Source organism: Schistocerca cancellata, chromosome 10 (genome assembly GCF_023864275.1).
Source record: "Schistocerca cancellata isolate TAMUIC-IGC-003103 chromosome 10, iqSchCanc2.1, whole genome shotgun sequence".
Taxonomy (NCBI): domain Eukaryota; kingdom Metazoa; phylum Arthropoda; class Insecta; order Orthoptera; family Acrididae; genus Schistocerca; species Schistocerca cancellata.
In genome coordinates, this window is record NC_064635.1 from 46,925,568 (window position 1) to 46,945,541 (window position 19,974).

The 19,974-nt window shown below is 39.5% G+C and overlaps 1 protein-coding gene across 1 annotated transcript in view; it reads right to left on the reverse strand.

Annotated features, from left to right (window-relative positions):
- Positions 1-19,974, reverse strand: part of LOC126106901 (alpha-actinin, sarcomeric) — a 533,945-nt gene that overhangs the window by 30,283 nt on the left and 483,688 nt on the right. Inside the window, exons 8-12 of the mRNA XM_049913318.1 lie at positions 19,511-19,587; positions 16,559-16,780; positions 16,113-16,284; positions 9,718-9,954; positions 3,275-3,359 (exon numbers count right to left, since the gene is read on the reverse strand). Coding sequence (XP_049769275.1) covers positions 3,275-3,359; positions 9,718-9,954; positions 16,113-16,284; positions 16,559-16,780; positions 19,511-19,587 — 793 coding nt within the window. The remainder of the gene's footprint in view (positions 1-3,274; positions 3,360-9,717; positions 9,955-16,112; positions 16,285-16,558; positions 16,781-19,510; positions 19,588-19,974) is intronic.

Below are 19,974 nucleotides of genomic sequence, written 5' to 3' on the forward strand. Positions count from 1 at the left end.
TGGCACACAAAATCCTATAATTAGTCCCACAATTTTGAATTTCAGGATGTAATCGAAGAGTTGCCATCTGATTCAGGGTGCACACTGGTAAGCAAAACTGATTATGAATTCAGGGAACCACAGTCATCAAGAAACGTTATCATGGAAACAAGTTCCAGCTCCGATGACAATGGTTCGATTCTGAGAATAGCAAGAGTGAAATTCCGTGTGTTGCTACAAGTTCCCAACCAGTAAAAGAACATAGCTGCCAAACTACAAGTGGCAGCAAATCGACAGTAATTCTGTACTGCTACCACAACTTACAGACATGAAAACATAAATGTAACTGGCGAGAGTCCCATTGATTAATTCACAGAAATAATTTCTGACGAAATGTTGGAACACATTGTGTTTCAAACTAATCTGAATGCTCTTCGGAATGGCAAATTGAATCTCTGACCGACAGATCCTGAACTGAATATATTTCTAGGTGTGAACATATGACAACGACATCAAGTACCCTCGAACCCGATCGTGCAGGTCATCAGATGAAGGATTAAGGATTTTGTAGCCAACTCTTTACCGGTCAATCGGTACGATAACATACAGCGTTTTCTTCCTTTTGTGGATAATAGTGCAGTGGATCTAAGCAACACAGATCATCTGTACATAATCTGTCCATTTCTGGAGTGTCTGCAAAAAAACTTTCTTCATGCCGCAGAAGCTGAGGAGCATCAGTGTATTGATGAGCAGATCATACCTTTAAAGGGTCACAACAATATCTAACAGTATGTTGCTAACAAACCAAAGTAATGGGGACTGGAAGTCTGTGAGAGAGCTGGTTCTTCTGATTACGTCCACTGTTTTCAAATATACCACGATGGATCTGGTGGGAGGCAGCCAGTTAGTGAGTTTGGAGCTTGTGCTGATGAGGTTCTATGACTTTGTGATGATATCACGTAAAAGAACCACAAAGTTGGTTTTTTTTTTTTTTTTTTTTTTATACAAGTGTGCCACTACTCCAGGACCTTAAAAAAATAAACATGGCATTTGGGGCACTGTCAGTGCTTCCTTCAGACAGAGACATGAGAAAGGACGTACAAGGGGAATGTGCATATGTCGTGTGTAAAGAGGGCACGATCATTACAAAAGGGTTTGACCTATGCTGGTGCACAGCCCATATCACAAGTTCAGTGCTGGAACAAGAAGGAGAACAAGACCATCAGTGTACCTCAACCATTCAGTGTCACATGCTACAATTGTCATATGGGATGTGTAGACATCACGGACCAGTGTGTAGCATTATACCCACATCATTGACGAAACAGGCAGTGGTATCTATGTCTTCTTTCATTTTATTGATGTGGATATTGTGATGTCTCGGTTGCTATAAGGGCAGGCAAGAAATAACATCTGTCTCCTTGATTTCAAGTTGCTAGTGGCACAATCCCTCATAAACCTGGGAGAACGCGAATGGTCACCAGGAAGGGAAGGAAGGCCTGTTTCTACTCCAAGATCCCAGCAAGAGAGACCAGTTTGTGAAGCAGCAGATGAGGAGAGATTTCATCAAGGGAATCGTTAGCTGAAACTCTTGGAGATAAAAACTGCAGATGTTATGATCAATTGTGCAGAAGAAAAACTAAGTACATTTGCACTAAATGTAGGGAATCTCTATGTCCAAACTGCTTTGAGTGTTTCCATACAAAAAGAAGTAATTAACAGACAAAGACTTGGTAGTTCTTGCATCCACAGTGTCCACACCAGTGGACATCAATTTTTTTTTTTTTTTTTTTTTTTTTTTTTTTTTTTTTTTTTTTTTTTAAGCAAAATTTAATAAAACTCTGGATTACATTAGATTCAGTTTTCGTTCCATAGTCCCAAAAAATGAGATGATTTTGTGGGTGTGGAACATGTCAGAAAGTAAAACCTAAAACATTTGAATACAATACATACTACCCTGATCATTTGTCATGAGGTTGTCATACTAGGTAAACACAATACAGTAGGAACAGCTAATATTTACAGAATTAATATGCTGTCAGAATGAAACATTGTTATGCATTATTAATAAATTTATCACACACAAAACATCTAATCTTGACTGTTGTGACCACGCGCTGTCAAAACTGAAATGTAACAGACATTTTTACTTAACCTGGCTTAACAGTCTCTGTTAAGGTATTGAACTATAGAGTAGATGTATTTGTATTTTGTGATAATAGGCATTGTTCTTTACTATATAAACCCCATTTCAAATTTTTTTTTCTCACTTGTTAATAATTCATGCCAATAGGGCTAGAATCAGGTGAGCATCTCTGTGGAACTTTCACTTAATTATGAAGTGTGCAGGTATTTTTGTATTAGTTATTGCTGCACAAACCTAAGAGAACTGTTTACTCTTAGTTTTAAAAAGGAGTAGTCTTTGGAACTGAGTCACACTCGGAGCAGCAGATCTTAACTCTTGACCCAGTCAGATTCGTATTATAGGGCTACAGACACGATTTTTGAGCTGGAACAATAATATTTTCAGAGGTTTTTACGTCAGGCCCTCACATTCCTGGCTCGTCTAACAAATTTTTGATATGTACGATATTCTCAAACACTGAAGGTTCCAGTACTTTCAAATAAAGTCAATTTCTCAGACTAAAAGAACCATCACAAACATAGTAAACTTTTGAAAACTTCCTATGATAGCACTCTGATGGTGGGAAGGGGGATGAGACAGCAGATTTATTGTGACATATTTAACTGTTTTTCAACCTTGAACAGTCTTTACACTGCAATAAGTTTAACTTAAATCAGTCCTCTTAATGGCAATGGATGAGCAGTTTGTAACAGACATTTCTTACATTTCTGTTGCACATACAGTCTGACACAAGCAAATTGAGACTGGTGTTGTAAATTTTGATTAGTTACCAAATGTTTTCATATAGTGAGGGCCCCCTTCAAAAGTAGGATCTACATCAGTTTAGAGAAGTGTGTCCATTTTTACTGATCAAAATGATTTTGCACACCTCTTTCCTCAAGGTTCTGCAGAAGCTCTGCCATTTTTGTTGAAAACTCACCTGTTCATACACCACCACTGAGGTGACTGAATGTGACACGAATTGCCACAGCATAAAGATACAGTTTACGGTCGATAAACACTATTGCACTAATATGCCACAGCAGTAATTCTTTGGTAATACTAACAGTCTCTTCTTCTTTGTGCCACCTTTCACAGTTGTAAAAAAAGAGGTACATTATTATGATCTAAGAACATATGACTAGGTTAAACATCTCCATAAAAGGATACTCTGTTGTTTACGGAGCTCGTTCTGCAGAGTCTGGTCTCGCTGGGGCACAAGTTGGCGCACTTCTGTCCACTTCTTGGTCAGATCCTGAAACACAGCAGACATGTAGTTGGAATACAGCTAGACTACCAGATGTTTCAAAAATTTGTAGGTTTCATTTGGATGTGTGTAATTTTGGAACTGTGCAACTGTGTTCTGAATGCTAATTACAGTGATAAGTTAATTATCACTTCATAAAAATGTTTCAGATCCACAGTTACCTACCATTTGTCATTAGACTGCAAGCTGAACTATAGTTTCACCAACCAAACTAAAAATAACTGAATCCATATTACTTGACAAAGCAAACGGCAGACTCAGCTGTAGTGAGAACACGTAGGAATACCGACAATGTAGAAAAAGACAGATCACTACTTATCGTAAAGAAGACACATCAAGCTGCAGACAGGCACAAGTAAAAGATACTTACATAAAGCTTTCGGCCACAGCCTTCATCAGTAAAAGAGATGCTGAATGGGTGTCTCTCTCTCTCTTTTTGCTGATGAAGGCTGTAGCTGAATGCCTTATGCCAGTGTCTTAATTGTGCCTGTCTACCACTTGATGTGACTTCTTTACGGTAAGTAGCACTCTGTCTTCTCCTACATAGTTGAGAACTAACTTAGCCATGTGACTAGCCACAACCACATTCCATTCCAGAATAGTGTGCGTTGTTAACTGACAGTGCAAGCACAGAAAGTGATCACAGGACAGAGCCTTCATAACAGCCGTGACAGTTTGCTGTTAACGTCATTAAATTTATTGGTAATGAGAATGGGAAAGCAGTGACAGTGCTGACAAAAAGGTGAGTGAAGCAAGCAAAATGTTAAGGCTGAGCAAGTTGATGGTGTGCAAATTATAGCAGAAGTGACACACGGCAATGAGTCAAACTGCAGTACCTAACTCAAAAAAGAAGCAATGTACACACAATAAATATTGCATTGAGAATACAGATGAATATCTTATTAGCCTGCAATTTTTGTGAGATTATGAATAATACAAGGAAACAAATTCTGCGAAAACTTCATAGCTTTTGTCACTCACAGAAGTGGACTTCGAGGCTACAAAAAATAATGGGAAATTTTTGTTTCTGTCTATGGGATGTGGTCTTGAAAGGTGCCAAAATAAATGATTAATAATGTGCTATTAAGATGGGCTGTTTCAGAAAAGGCATACTGTGTTAGAAAAATGAGGCTTCAGAATGAAAGGAGACCATGGTTTTTTCCAGATGCAACATGAATTCATTCACATCACACACTGAATAAATGTTGTCACAGTCATAGTGTGTGTGTGTGTGTGTGTGTGTGTGTGTGTGTGTGTGTGACAAGTACTGTCAAGTAAAGGTGCAAACAGTATGTTAAATTGTGTTATGCACGGCATTGGCATATAAAAACGAGGCATGTGAAAGAGTTCCGCTTTTAAGGATACTGGAATGAATGATGTTACTATCTTCCCTCCACGTTCCTAGAGTGTGAGAAGGGCGGTCATGCCACCATGCCCAGGTCTTCAGTTTGCTTTGTCAGGAAATACAAATTATTATTTATGTCTAATTAGTGTGTAAATTGTTATCTTCTGTCCTAGGTAGTTCGTGTGTGTGTGTGTGTGTGTGTGTGTGTGTGTGTGTGTGTGTGTGTTTTCAAAATGTGAGCTGCAACATCACATCCATTCCTATCAACATGATCTTAAGCATGCAATAGCCATTGGATTTTACTGCCTTATGTACAACAACAGCAGAAACACATGCACCTGCTGGCATTTGAATGTTTTATGTACATCTCCTATGTTTATGTGAGGACTGATATTACACGCCAAATAGAAGAAGCAGCCGAGTCATTACTTGACCCAGTTAGGCTGAATGTTTTACATACTTCTCTATGCTGCTTGTCTATCTGGTGAGTAGTGATCTGTTCTCACATACACAATTACTTTCTCTTAAATTTGGCATTGATAATTGATTTTTGGAAAAAAGAAAAGAAAAAGGGAGTGTGCATAAGTGGCAGTCAAATGAAAGAAGACAGATGAAAAAAAAAGTAAACTGTTTATAATTTCAAAAGTAATCACCATAACTGCTAATATTTATCTTCACCGTGAAAAGACTATCAACGCCTTCATGAAAAAATGTTTGCAGGTGCCTATGGAAACATAATTGTACTCGGGCATGCAAATCTTCTTCCAAAGTAACAAAGTAAATCAGTGGCCACAAATATTTTCTCTCTCCAGGGTTCCGAACTATGGAAATCACATGGGGGGGGAGAGAGGAACTCTATGGAGGAGCAACACTGTGAGAGGACCCACATGTCGTCAAGATTGTTTCGACTATATCTGGAGAAGTTTTGCTGGAAAGCCCTTATACATTCTCTATTCAGTCCTGGTATCTCCCCATCCTATTTCCATATTTTTGGAGCCATCAAGAAAGACACTCATGGCTGTCGATTTGCTTTGGATGAAGAGGTGCATGCCAGGGTACAATCACAGTTCCGTAGTCCACTGCAAACATTTTTCCATGACGGTACTGACCATTTTGTCTCAGTGGGATGAATGGCCATTACTTTTGAAATAATAAACAGTTTAATTACTTTTCTTCCATCTGTCTTGTTTTGGTATTATTACCCTTTGTATGTCACGAGAAGGTAACCAAAAGATATTGAAAACAGAATGTGTGTTGCTGATAAGGTGTTATGTTCACAATTTCAAATTTATGCAAAAATTATATAAAAATAAATATTTTTAACAGACAAAAAAAAAATGCTGAATTCTTATATACAATATGTTACAACAATTCTGTTCTACACAGAGAACCCCACAGTTATCTAATGGAAACATTTAAAACAGAATCTGTGACAATTGCAGAAAACACTTTTTTTCTAGGGGAAAGAAACACTGCTCACAGGAATTTGTATCATCATGCATTTCCACCATAGTTATCACAATTTTACATCAAGATACACACCAACAAGTGCACCAATCTACCATCTCTGCAGTGGCAATTATTGAGCCTTTCCCTTCACTTACTATTCTAAGCACATATACTAACTGTACATAAGTCACAGGAGTGAAAAAGGGAACACTTTCCAGGATGATTATTGTGCTGCAATATTCTGCAAGTGAGGTGGATCCACTGTCTGTACAACACTTATGATGCTCGAGAGTCTGATCTCAAACACAGCAATGAGCAAGCTGCAAGTGGAAAGCGGCTGTGGAAACTGCATTCACGTGCAGCGCTAATGTCAGCAGCATTCTGCTAGAGATACTTTCCCGTACCTGGAACTGGGTGCCCATATCTTCCTTGCAAGCAAAAAATGCAAATAAAAATCACACTACTGCATTTGATACAATCACTTCTTCATAATTATTTTTATACGATCTTCCAAACAAAACTCTGATAATTTCTTTCATATAAGATGCAAACATCACCAGAACAAATTTATTTTGTGCAGGAGGCTGTCAGTACCGAAGAAAACAAGTTGCACAATCAGAAAGACATCCTCACACCACAGCAAAGTATACACTATAATGAAACATCCTGAGCTTAAATGTGTGTTGCATCTCCCGAGATAGCTGCTGGCAGCCTTGTCGTGCCACATGCCATCTCTTCATGCTCCAGAAGTCTGCACTGATTCCTCTTCCCCCACCTTACTCTACTATCCCTCTGCCTTCCCATCCCACTATGGACTGTTGCTCCCGATTGATGCATTTCAGTCTAATCAGAGTGGCCAGAGACAGCGGTTGTGTGCGAGAGGTGTTCTTGTTTCTGTGAATGTAAGTGTTCTTTTCTTTTTCAAAGGTGGCTTTGGCCGAAAGCTTAGTGTGTAACAAACTTTTTGTTGTGTTTGTCTGCAACTCTATTACTTTTATTATTTTTAGGGGTGATCAGACTTTTGTATTACGTTAACCCCAAAATAATGGATCAGAATACCAAAAGAGTATGTAAATAATGCATTACAAATAAATGACCTGCCAAAAAAATGAAACTGTTTAGTGTGGTAGTACCATATACCATATTTTAATATATAAATGTTTTTAAGAAGTTTTCTTTCTTTCAGTTGACAAGCTCTGCCAATTTTTTTTAACATACTCTTCCAAGAGGAGAGTCCAGTTCACTTGGTAGCAACAAGTTATCAGTTGCTGTCCAAGAAAGGGTAACAATATTCATCACCAACACCATCACTCACCACATTTACCTCCTCCACACTACTACTATTCTCAAAACTGAAAGAGGAAGTGAAAGGATGACACAACCGAAAAGATTCTTTAGGTAACACCCCCGACACCCAACATGAATTCGACAGCAGATATGTTTTCCTGTGTAGAAAAGCTGCTAAAACAGGCTGAACACAACATTGCATCAATTTCATTCAATTTTACAGTTTTACAGATGTAAACAGTAAAGACAAACAGGCTTCACTTTTCAAAAAAATTAAAAATAAAATTATTACCTAATATATGTATTTACTGGAATAATTGGCAACCAGTTGCACAATAGAAATATTATTTCTCTAAAAGATTTCAGGCACCTAGTGTCTTCCTTCAGCACATTATAACTATCATATTATTTGCAAGTGTCAGAAGGTAAGATTCATGCAGCATACTGCTGTGGTCATGCGGTTCACAGTGTCTGTACAAAAATGGTATAAAGAAGCCTAACAACAAGTACAGACATCATGTCAAATCTCATAACCAAAGCTATATGCTGCATGACACTTGCAAAAAATGTGACATTTATAGCTCTCTGAAGAAAGGGGCTACCAGGTGTCTGAATCCAGTGAAGGAAATAAAATTAGTTTTGCAAAACTTATTGCTGATTGTTTCAATAAATACAACTACAGTTGTTGAAGATGGATGAACTGCTGATCTATGTTTGTTAGACATCATCGTTACACTTTCTCATCCACAACATGACACATTTTAGGAATTTATTCCCATTTCCTTGAAGTTTACTTCAGTATTTTAAAATCTCTCTCTCTTTTTTTTTCCCATAAAAGGCACTCTGCAGTGTGTGTGTGTGTGTGTGTGTGTGTGTGTGTGTGTGTGTGTGTGTGTGTGTTCTGCTTTATGGAAGATCACTTTTTTTTTATTTTTTACTCACACCAAGACACATTCTGGACTTTGACCCATCTTCAGTTGGAGTAACATAGCTTCATAAATACAACATTTTTATCAAACAATGGAAAATCCAGGATGGAATGTGACAATATTATGCTATTCACCATGTAGGAGAGATGCTGAGCTGCAGAAACACACAAGAAAAAGGCTGTCACAAAATGAGCTTTCGGCTGACAAGGTCTTTGTCAAAAATAGCCAAGCACCCCCCCCCCCCCCCCCCCACACACACACCTTGTGAGAGATGCGTTTGTGTGAGTGTTTGTCAACAAAGGCTTTGCCAGCTGAAAGCTCATGTTGTGACAGTTTTCTAAGTCTATTACTTAGTATCTCCACTATAGTGAGTAGCAACTATCTATTTCATAATATTGCAATATAATAGAGGGAAACATTCCACGTGGGAAAAATATATTTAAAAAGAAAGATGATGAGACTTACCCAACAAAAGCGCTGGCAGGTCGATAGACACACAAATAAACACAAACATACACACAAAACTCAAGCTTTCGCAACAAACTGTTGCCTCATCAGGAAAGAGGGAAGGAGAGGGAAAGACGAAAGGATATGGGTTTTAAGGGAGAGGGTAAGGAGTCATTCCAATCCCGGGAGCGGAAAGACTTACCTTAGGGGGAAAAAAGGACAGGTATACACTCGCACACACACACATATCCATCCATACATACAAGACACAAGCAGACATTTGTAAAGAGGACTTTACAAATGTCTGCTTGTGTCTTGTATGTATGGATGGATATGTGTGTGTGTGCGAGTGTATACCTGTCCTTTTTTCCCCCTAAGGTAAGTCTTTCCGCTCCCGGGATTGGAATGACTCCTTACCCTCTCCCTTAAAACCCATATCCTTTCGTCTTTCCCTCTCCTTCCCTCTTTCCTGATGAGGCAACAGTTTGTTGCGAAAGCTTGAGTTTTGTGTGTATGTTTGTGTTTATTTGTGTGTCTATCGACCTGCCAGCGCTTTTGTTGGGTAAGTCTCATAATATTGCAACATTTTTATGAATTGCATTTAGCTGTATTGGAAAGATATAAACATTTTATGCTAACTGAAGACAGACGAAGCCGAAAACACATCTTTGCACAAACACAATTACATAAAAACTGTCTAGTTACTGTATTTGTTTGACCAATCATTTATGATAGATAATATCAAGTTGCTTGTCTTCAATGGTTGCATTAGCTCCTTGACCAGAGACACAAGGTAAATGGGATGTCAAACAGAGCTTTTTCCACACAACACAGACAATGGTGATACTGCGCCATGCCAGAAGTTCCACAGTGCAGAGTAGGTACTCACGTTGGCAGTGAGGGTTGTGTACGGGTTCTCCAAACCACCCGGCACCTGGTACTTCTGCACCGTCGCCTCAACCTCCCGCACCAGCCCGACAATCGCGGTGTACTCCTTGTCCGCCTCGCCCAGTGTCGCCTTGAATTGGCCGTGAGCGTCGATCAGGCCCTGTATCTCCTCCATCGTGTGCACGATGAACATGTCCACCAAGTCCTCTCGGGTGCCGTCCAGCCAGTTGTTGAATGGCTGTAAAGTAAGAAATTTGTGAGTCGGACACTGGTGTTGCTAGGCTATATTTTACTTTCAAATATTTTACTTAAAACCAGGGCTCTGTGCATTTTAAAAGTGCAACAGCAACATTTTCACTGGTAAAAAATTCTATTGCATCCCTTTTCAAAATCTGTGGCTCTCTCTCTCTCTCTCTCTCTCTCTCTCTCTCTCTCTCTCTCTCTCTCTCTCTAAAAAAAAAAATAATTTACTTTTCATTAGCTTAAAAATATATGAGTTCATAAAGTATATTTGTAATATATGAGTTCATAAAGTAACAACACACTTCACACACTTCAGTCAGGATAGATGGAACTGGAACTTCCATAACATAGTATTACACAGAGTATTATTAGCAAATCAGAATTAAAATGAATTAAAGTCCTTGTGACCACAATAGCCATTTACTGTAGTTCTTTCCAAGTTCCACAACCAGTTTCACAGCATAAAGGTGAATCCTCAGGTATATGTAAGCGATCACTTCGTGCCAGATGATAATTACGATGGCCCAAGGTGCAGTTATAAATGAAAGTGAGTGATCCCTCAACTGCTGTGATCAGGTTGTTAAATATAAATGATGGGCATCCTAAATAAAATCTGTAAGTTGAGAAAAATGTGGATGTGGAAATTCCAATAAGTTTGAATTTGCACAGCAACACATGTGGTTAGTTGGACAGTATTGAAACTTCCACACTCACATTTTTTTTAGCTAATGGATTTTATTCTGAATGCCCACCATTTGTGTCTAACAACCTTCCAGTTTGATGTGACTTCTGAAATTTTCCCGGCGTATTTCTTCTTCTCCCTGGGCTCTTCAGTAGTTGTGTACTCACCTGATGATGGCCGGACGTCTCTGGGCCGAAATATCGTGGCAGAATGTTGACGGGATCCGGCTGCATACCCGGAAATTATTAGAAGAACCTTCCAGTTTGATGATGACCATTGATAGATCACTCACTTTCATTTAAAGCTGCACCTTGGAAACATCTTGATTCTCATCAGGCATGAAGTGGTTACTTAAATGCACCTGAGGATGCACCTTTCAGATGCGAAACCAGTCATAGGCCTTTGAAAGGACTACAACAAACAGGTAATGTGGTCATATGGACATTCATTCATTTATTCATTCATTTTAAATCTCATTTGCAAACAAAACTTTGCTTTAATATTGTGGTATGAAAGTTCTAGTTTCATCAATCAATTTTTTTTAGCTGTGGTTGACCCACCTTTAGAATAGTTTGTGACATTTGTCACATAAATTACTCAAAAATTACTGATAAATATATTACCATTCAAATTGTGCTGTTTGCCTAGTGACAGTTGTCTGGATTGAAGTTAGCACTTGTGTACTGCTACTATGGAGTGCCTGTTAGAATTTTCATCTGGCTGCTTCACTACTCTCCTATGTTTGGTCACAAGTTCCTTCCTCAGGAATCTCTTCTGGTTTTGTCAGTTCAGCATGTAATGCTTAGAAACATAGTCACCTGCCTCCTTCTTAATTTCAGACAATGGCTACTCAAAACTAACAACTATGTCATCCGCCTCAGATGTTTCATTTGTTTTTCCAACACAGTATGCGATTGCAGTTACAGCGTCCATCATTAAGGACAATAACACCAAATTCATTGGAGAAATACATCAGCACCAACCATCCAGACAAAAACTTCAATACAAGCATCCTTATTTCCATCCTTCCTTTTTTTTCCTTCCTATTTTTCTCACTTCTTACTTCCATCAGGTCCAGTGTTGAGATATAGTTTGCATACTTTTGTTTGTATTTAGTATCTTCTATCAGCAGTAAAGATTGGAAATAGTGCTTCGGTTGTAAGGTTTGTTTATTTTTCAATGCTTATACCAGCAAAGAAAAATAAAAAAATCTTATAACTGAAGTGGTATTTTCAATTTCTACTATAATGCTAAGTTATGGATGTACCTCCAGCAGGTTTATTTGCTTTCATTGGTATTTGTGCCTGTGTTGCGAAGTATACTCTGTAGCCCAGATGATCATTCTTCCAGGTCACTAGTTATGTAATGCCTGTAGCATTCACAAAGGCCTTAATTTCATGAAGAAGAAAGTTCCCAAGTATTTTCTGGTATGATACATCCAACTGAAGGCACTCAATGACATTTAGATCCCATACATCTATCAGATTATGGGAACGCTGATTGCTGTGTCTTGCCCACTATTCAAATTAGTCCTAGACATTTTCTATGGGTTCACAAGTGTATGATTTAGTGTTTGGCTTGCTCATCAACAATAAACTACATCAACGGGGAAAAAAGTCTCCAGTTTAACAACCTGATGACTAATGCCATAATTTTGAATATATATAATATTCTGTGTGTTTGATTTAACAGAATACGTACCCAAAGATATATGTCATGCCACACTCATTTTGCTGTTGCAGCGAAATATGTGCACTTTACAATAACTTTTGGTTTTGGAGCTTTTGAGGGTACAAAAAGGGTAAATCTGTCATCAACCAGAAGGTTGGTTTGAACACCACAGTGCTTTACTACAGTCTGCTACAGTCCAATTAAAATTACTTGATAGCTGACACTTCACTTCATAGTTTGGAGTTTGGAACTGGTTTCCTCCAATCCGAGCGTACAACGTCATACCTTAACTGTCTGTTGTTGGTAAACTGCAACAACAATTGTGAGTTCGTTCACACACACACACACACACACACACACACACACACACACACACACACACACACAAAGACTAACAAAATACATACGTTTCACACATGGCACTAACCAAACATCACTGGAACCTTCCGCAAAAGACGCGATAAAGCAGCACATACACATTTATTGTACTCTCAGAGATTGGCTTAGATTAAATAAGCTTTGCATGACATTGTGTGAAGCTGAATTTTTTGAAGGCTGCAATTCATCATCATGACTGGGTCAGCAGAGTAATAAATACAAAACCCTAACCAAGTGTAGTGGCACACACCAGTGTTTAGCATATAACGTAACATGTATGAGATAGCAGATTATTTCTTAATCTAATCAAAAGATTTTGATTATTACTTCTATTCAGCTAATTGGTTTCAATGTAATTTTTTACTTCTAATAGTTTGCATCATCATTTTCATCATTGTACTGACTTTTTTATTTGCTCTTCTTCTTCGTATCATTCTTTTTTCATTTGAAGTCTGCCTGTGTGACTTACAATCTGTGACCAAGTGCCAACCAGGACTGCTCATCGGTTGGTAATGAGGCCGCTCGTGTAGCTAGTGTGAGAATTTTGAAAATTTCTCGGGTATTCAGCCATGTGGCATCGTCCAACAGGCGTGATATTTCAGCAAGCCAACTTCTTGCCATCTTCAAGTGTTCCTGGAGTCTGATTGATCTCTGATGGACGCCGTGTTTCACCCTTCATCCAAACCAAAGACGTTATTAGGATCAATCAAGGACGACTTAGGACACCGGAAACTGGGAGACAACACACAGCCATCAGCCACGCAAAGCACTGCATCTCACATGGATGTGGCACGAACCACAACGGCACACAGGCCTTCTAGCAGTCCAACACCTTCTGGGACTGTATCCTCAAAGAGGCAGTGGAGATCCGGCTGCACGATGAGCTAATATAAAGACAGCAGTTTCCAGTTGTGCAAGGCCTGGTGGGATCCAGCCTTGAGTATCATTAAAACATGATAGTCTACACGGAAATCCACCCCTGTCAGGACACCTGAAGAAAAAGACGCATTGTGACCACATTGGCAGAGTTCTGCACGCAGCCGTGGCCACGGAAGGTCTGCAGTCCGCGATCTGTCGCGGAGCACTACGCTTCCTCCACCACCCAACTCCACGCTTTCCCCACCCGCAGACTGCACAGAAGCGCCAAGACGGAGGCTGTGCCTGTTGGACAATGCCACCCCGCTGAATACCCAAGAAATTTTCAAGATTTTCGTACACTGGGAAAACCTCAGATCCAAAGGTGTGAGGATAATTTGACATAATCAATGACAGCGAGAAGTTACAGTTTGCTTTTACTACTGGAACAGAAATTTCTCTCTCTAGAGTTTCCTTGTAGAGGTTATCTTAATCACTATGAACGCAGCGACAGGGATTTCAGTTCTGCTGCAGATTGTTGACCACTGTTTCCTTTGATACACTTCACATCACAAGGTTGTGGTTAGGTTAGGACAAGAGTTTAAATTTAGGGCTACAAAATCATCTGCTACAGTTTACTCATTAGTCACTTAAAATCAGCTGACAAAAGAACATCTCACATTTCCGTCATAGCTCGCAGCATCCGCTTCCAACATTGATCCACGTTACACGTTAAGAGCATTTGTGTAGTGACCCACTGTGCCTGTTATGTTGCCTGGGTCAGCAGAGTAATAAATACAACACCCTAACCAAGTTTAGTGAATTGTAGCCAATGTGGCAATACTGTAATGGCAAGTGACAGACGTCAACTGCCAAGTAATTTTGATTGGATTATAGGCATCTTTGCTTTCCTATAATCTATGAACCAACTTACACAGTCAGTTATAACTGGGCCTAAAGTTTCATATGGACTCTGAACCATGATTCCATTCAAACTCTACACTACTGGCCATTAAAACTGCTACACCAAGAAGAAATGCAGATGATAAACGGGTATTCATTGGACTAATATATTATACTAGAACTGACATGTGATTACATTTTCACGCAATTTGGGTGCATAGATCCTGAGAAATCGGTACCCAGAACAACCACCTCTGGCCATAATAACAGCCTTGATACGCCTGGGCATAAGTCAGAGCTTGGATGGCGTGTACAGGTACAGCTGCCCATGCTGTTTCAACATGATACCACAGTTCATCAAGAGTAGTGGCTGGCGTATTGGGACGGGCCAGTTGCTTGGCCACGATTGACCAGACGTTTTCAATTAGTGAGAGATCTGGAGAATGTGATGGCCAGGGCAGCAGTCGAACATTTTCTGTATCCAGAAAGGCCCGTACAGGACCTGCAACATGCGCTCGTGCATTATCCTGCTGAAATGTAGGGTTTTGCAGGGATCGAATGAAGGGTAGAGCCACAGGTCGTAACACATCTGAAATGTAACATCCACTGTTCAAAGTGCCATCAATGTGAACAAGAGGTAACCAAGACATGTAACCAACGGCACCCCATACCATCACGCCGAGCGATGTGCCAGTATGGCGATGACAAATACATGCTTCCAATGTGCATTCACCGCAATGTTGCCAAACACGGATGCGGCCATCATGATGCTGTAAACAGAACCTTGATTCATCCAAAAAAATTACGTTTTGCCATTCGTGCACCCAGGTTTGTGGTCGAGTACACCATCGCAGGCACTTCTGTCTGATGCAGCGTCAAGGATAACCGGAGCCATGGTCTCCGAGCTGATAGTCCATGCTGCTGCAAACGTCGCCGAACTGTTCGTGCAGATGGTTGTTGTCTTGCAAATGTCCCCATCTGTTGACTCAGGGATCGAGATGTGGCTGCACGATCCATTACAGTCATGCGGATAAGATGCCTGTCATCTCGACTGCTAGTGATACGAGGCCGTTGGGATCCAGCACGGCGTTCCGTATTACCCTCCTGAACCCACCGATTCCATATTGTGCTAACAGTCATTGGATCTCTACCAATGCGAGCAGCAATGTCGCGTTAAGATAAACCGCACTTGCGAAGTCTACAATCCGACCTTTATCAAAGTCGGAAACGTGATGGTACGCATTTCTCCGCCTTACACGAGGCATCACAACAACGTTTCACCAGGCAACGCCGGTCAACTGCTGTTTGTGTACAAGAAATCGGTTGGAAACTTTCCTTGTGTCAGCACGTTGTAGGTGTCGCCACCGGCGCCAACCTAGTGTGAATGCTCTGTAGCTAATCATTTGCACATCACAGCGTCTTCTTCCTGTCGGTTAAATTTCGCATCTATAGCACGTCATCCTCATGGTGTAGCAATTTTAATGGCCAGTAGTGTATCATGTTACCAGAGCTGCAAGATGCAAGTTGAAAAATTAAATAAATAAAAATTCCTACGACGGTCTGGAGGTCAAACAGCAGATCTCTAGATCGGCAGATGGCACTTTACCACACTGAGTCACTCAGTATATATTGATAACATTCGACAGAAAGTGCAGCCTACTCACAGCAGCCCTCTTTGCGAACTCAAGGTGCAGGATGTCGATCTTCTCCAGGATGCGCTCTGCCTCGTCGAGGGCCTGTCGGCGGCGCTGGGTCAGGCTGCCCAGGCGGTCCCACTGGTCACAGATCCTCTGGCAGCGGGCGTTCACCGAGGCGCTGTCATGGTACTCCAGGGTGCTACAACAAATGAGCACGCGTTCGAGTGTAGCAAAATAGTCCCTAAATCGCACCCAATTTTTCCTTACAAGTATGTAATATTTTCAGACGATTCCAAGCCCATATGCTATACTCGAAGATACTTAATGCTTCAATACCACATATAAATTATTAGCGATATTGTTACTAACTCTCTCACGTAGAAGTGTACTCGGCAGAGGTAGTGCACACTTCAACTCGCCATTAAACCCCGCACACTACTCTCAGAAGCCCTCAGCCCAAAAGCTGTACTCACTTGAGCTCCTGAGCGATGGCTGCGATCTGCTCCACACGGTCCTGGTGTGCGGCGAGGTCACTCTCGAACGCCTCGTGCTTCTTCTTGAGGGCCTTCAGCTCGTTCAGCTTGCACTGCCGGAAGTCCTGGCTCTGCAGCATCTCCTCCTTGCCACGGGTCCAGTCCTCGTGGATGTCGGCTTTGTGCTTGAACTTCTGTGCCAGGTGCTCCAGTCGCTCTAGCCTGCAAGGAGAGAAACGTCACCCTGTAGCTGAGACCTTCCAAAAATTTCACTTTTGTACACCTGCTGGACACTCACTGCAGTCCTCTAGTTTCAAAACTTTGAAGATTTAACCATGTAGATCACATTTTTTAACTTTTTTAAATTGAATTACCATGAATGTACTTTTATAGCATGGCAAGCTCAAGATTACAGGACATCTTATCGATGTACAGAGAACTGGCAAATTACCCACACCTCAGCGGGAAGGCTTGAAGTAGTTAGGAGCAATAGAATTTAGTAGTATGGTCACCTATGAACGACAAACTGCAAAACATTTTATACATTGTGTTTTACAGTTTCATGCTACTAAGTGCTAACCATTCAGGCTTGGATTCCCAATGGTCTGTGAGATGTAACTTACTAGACAGGAAATAGTGCAATATCTGACAAACTAAAGTACACGATACCTACATTTTCGTAATCTCTAACATTACTTTTACGGGAACAAAGGTATATTATGTTCTACAGTTCTGGCTGACAGAAGGCTCATATATACCAATGTAAATGACAGGCTGTGCATTTTAACTGACAAGCAAAATGTAATTTTACAAATAATTTATGATCAAACATAATACAGTGGTACTGAATACTTCACAGTTTAGTGTGATACAATTCCATTACTTTACCATTAGGAAACAGTGAATTGTTAAGATAATATTTGTTACATGAATATATTACAAATATGGAGAAATGTTATAGCCCAATAGAAAGGGAAGTGTATAGAAAAGAAATGGAAATACTCACTAATTTATTTTATTTATTTTTTCATCATATTTGTATCAGAAGAAATTTGTAAAAGATTCCAATAGTCTTGGCTATGAATTGAAATACTAAATAATTTACTATGTGAGAAGCTTTTTAAAAATATTTCACTATAAATAATTTAATGGCAACTGATTTTTCTTTTAATGCAATATTGTCAGTTGATAGTTTAACAATTACAAATACACACACAGCTGTGGCCTCTGGGTCCTAGTCTTAGTCATCCTCTTTGAGATTACTGCTCTATCTATCATGGACTTGCTTTTTACATCAGTGTATACAATAAAGCACATTTATAATTTTAGTAAGTATTTGGCTTTCAGACCAACTACCTGTGGATCAACGAAGTATTTACTAATTAAGTATGAAAGAAAATCTTTCACGTATGTTTGATGTCATGTTACTTTGTAGATTTAGGAATGGGAAACAGCATATTAATTAAAAATATAATGGTACCACTAACATTTCAGAATTAAAGCAAAACATTCACATCTATTAAAATAACATTTCAGTCAAAATGTAACAACATATTGAGAACAGTCACTATCTCTTGAAGGGATTTCTTTCACTAATGAGATGATCTCTTGTCAGTATAATGACCGACACAATGGGTGCATTTGGGATTCAAAGCTTCTTTGTAAAGTGAAAAGTCTGCACCAGTGACAGCCGAAATCTGGATGTTTCATACAATTGTCAGATATTTTTGAATGTGTTATGTTAAAGAAAATATTGACAAAATTTTAGAAGAAGATAATGAAACTCTGAAATCAAAATCACTGATTGTCACTGTAAGAGTTTCTTGAACCGATTGGATATGTTACACGATCAGGTGAAGACTGATTGATCCGTTTTTCTGTCAGAGACTGACTGATACATCTTCCTGTCATCCATTAAGTGTAGTCACTTATACAACATGGTGACATCACATTGTGTCTATGGGAAAAACGAACAAAGCTCGTAATTAGGAAAGACTTTTGGATGCCTACCATAGTTTTCAGTTTTATTAGCAAGAAATAAGTGTCATCCCTATTCTGCTCATTTATAGGCAAATAAAATGCTGATAGGGTCAACAAATACAATTGTGAAAGTCTCTTCTAAGTATAAGCCTTTACTTATTTTCTTTAGAAATGATTATTAGAACAGGGGTAGAGGTGGTGACAGTGTAGTGAAGGGCCGAGAATAAGAAGTCATACAATGACAATATCATTCAGAAACCTGTTTTCAAGAATTAATATTGGCAACAGTAGGAGTGGGAAAATTGAGCTATCAGGTCACATTTCAACTCTCATCTCAAATTTTCCATCTTTCTTTCCATTGAAAGGTCAGGAAGGAAACACTGCAAAAATTGTTCCTCACTCCCTAAACTGAGCAGCAAGAATGTTACATTTCATTTTCTTATACACTGAGTGACCACCGAATGTAACCACTGACCTAATCAAAATTTTCCTGCTCTTGCACTGCAGCTGTCTGATGTGGTGCCACTATTACAAGGTGTCTTTGGTTACTGCCAACTGTACTATGTGCACTGTACCCTTCAGTACCAATGATGAGATGGCAGGCAAGTCATGAATGTATATGTCATTCTACAAGCACCACATGTAGCCAGTAGGATGTACTTTAAAAAGTTTTGAGGCATTTCAAGATTATTAAATACCATACGGAGTTCTTGGACATATTTTTGTACAATACATGTAAAACAAATATGTGCATTGCCCTCACTGGTGATTGCATGATGTTGCCTTCCAGTTTTTTTTTCTTTTTTACATGGCAATGTGTGTAAATTGGCAAGATTGCTATGATTCAGTGCAAATACATTATTTTGCTACGACCAATATAGGGTCAGTAACAGGTATGGGACACTGATATCATCATTACTACTACTACTACTACTACTACTACTACTACTACTATTTATTATTATTATTTACCTCATCATCTCAGACAGCAACCATTCCTCAAATGCTTTCTCGGCTGTCTCCAGACCTTTCCATGCGTTGGCAATATCCTGTTAACAAAATTCTCACTGACAACACATTCTTCTGTTAACTAATGACTAGATCAATTCCTTAATAAGAAAGAGCTACACTATTTTTTTACAAAGATTAAGACATGGTTAAGTTGTCTGCATATTGCTGTCCCATAGAAATACATGTTGTGTTACGTCAAAATTCCACAGTCAGTCACGCTATGCAAAAGAAAAAAACAATATATACAGGGTGTTTCAAAAATGACCGGTATATTTGAAACGGCAATAAAAACTAAACGAGCAGTGATAGAAATACACCGTTTGTTGCAATATGCTTGGGACAACAGTACATTTTCAGGCAGACAAAATTTCGAAATTACAGTAGTTACCATTGTCAACAACAGATGGCGCTGCAGTCTGGGAAAC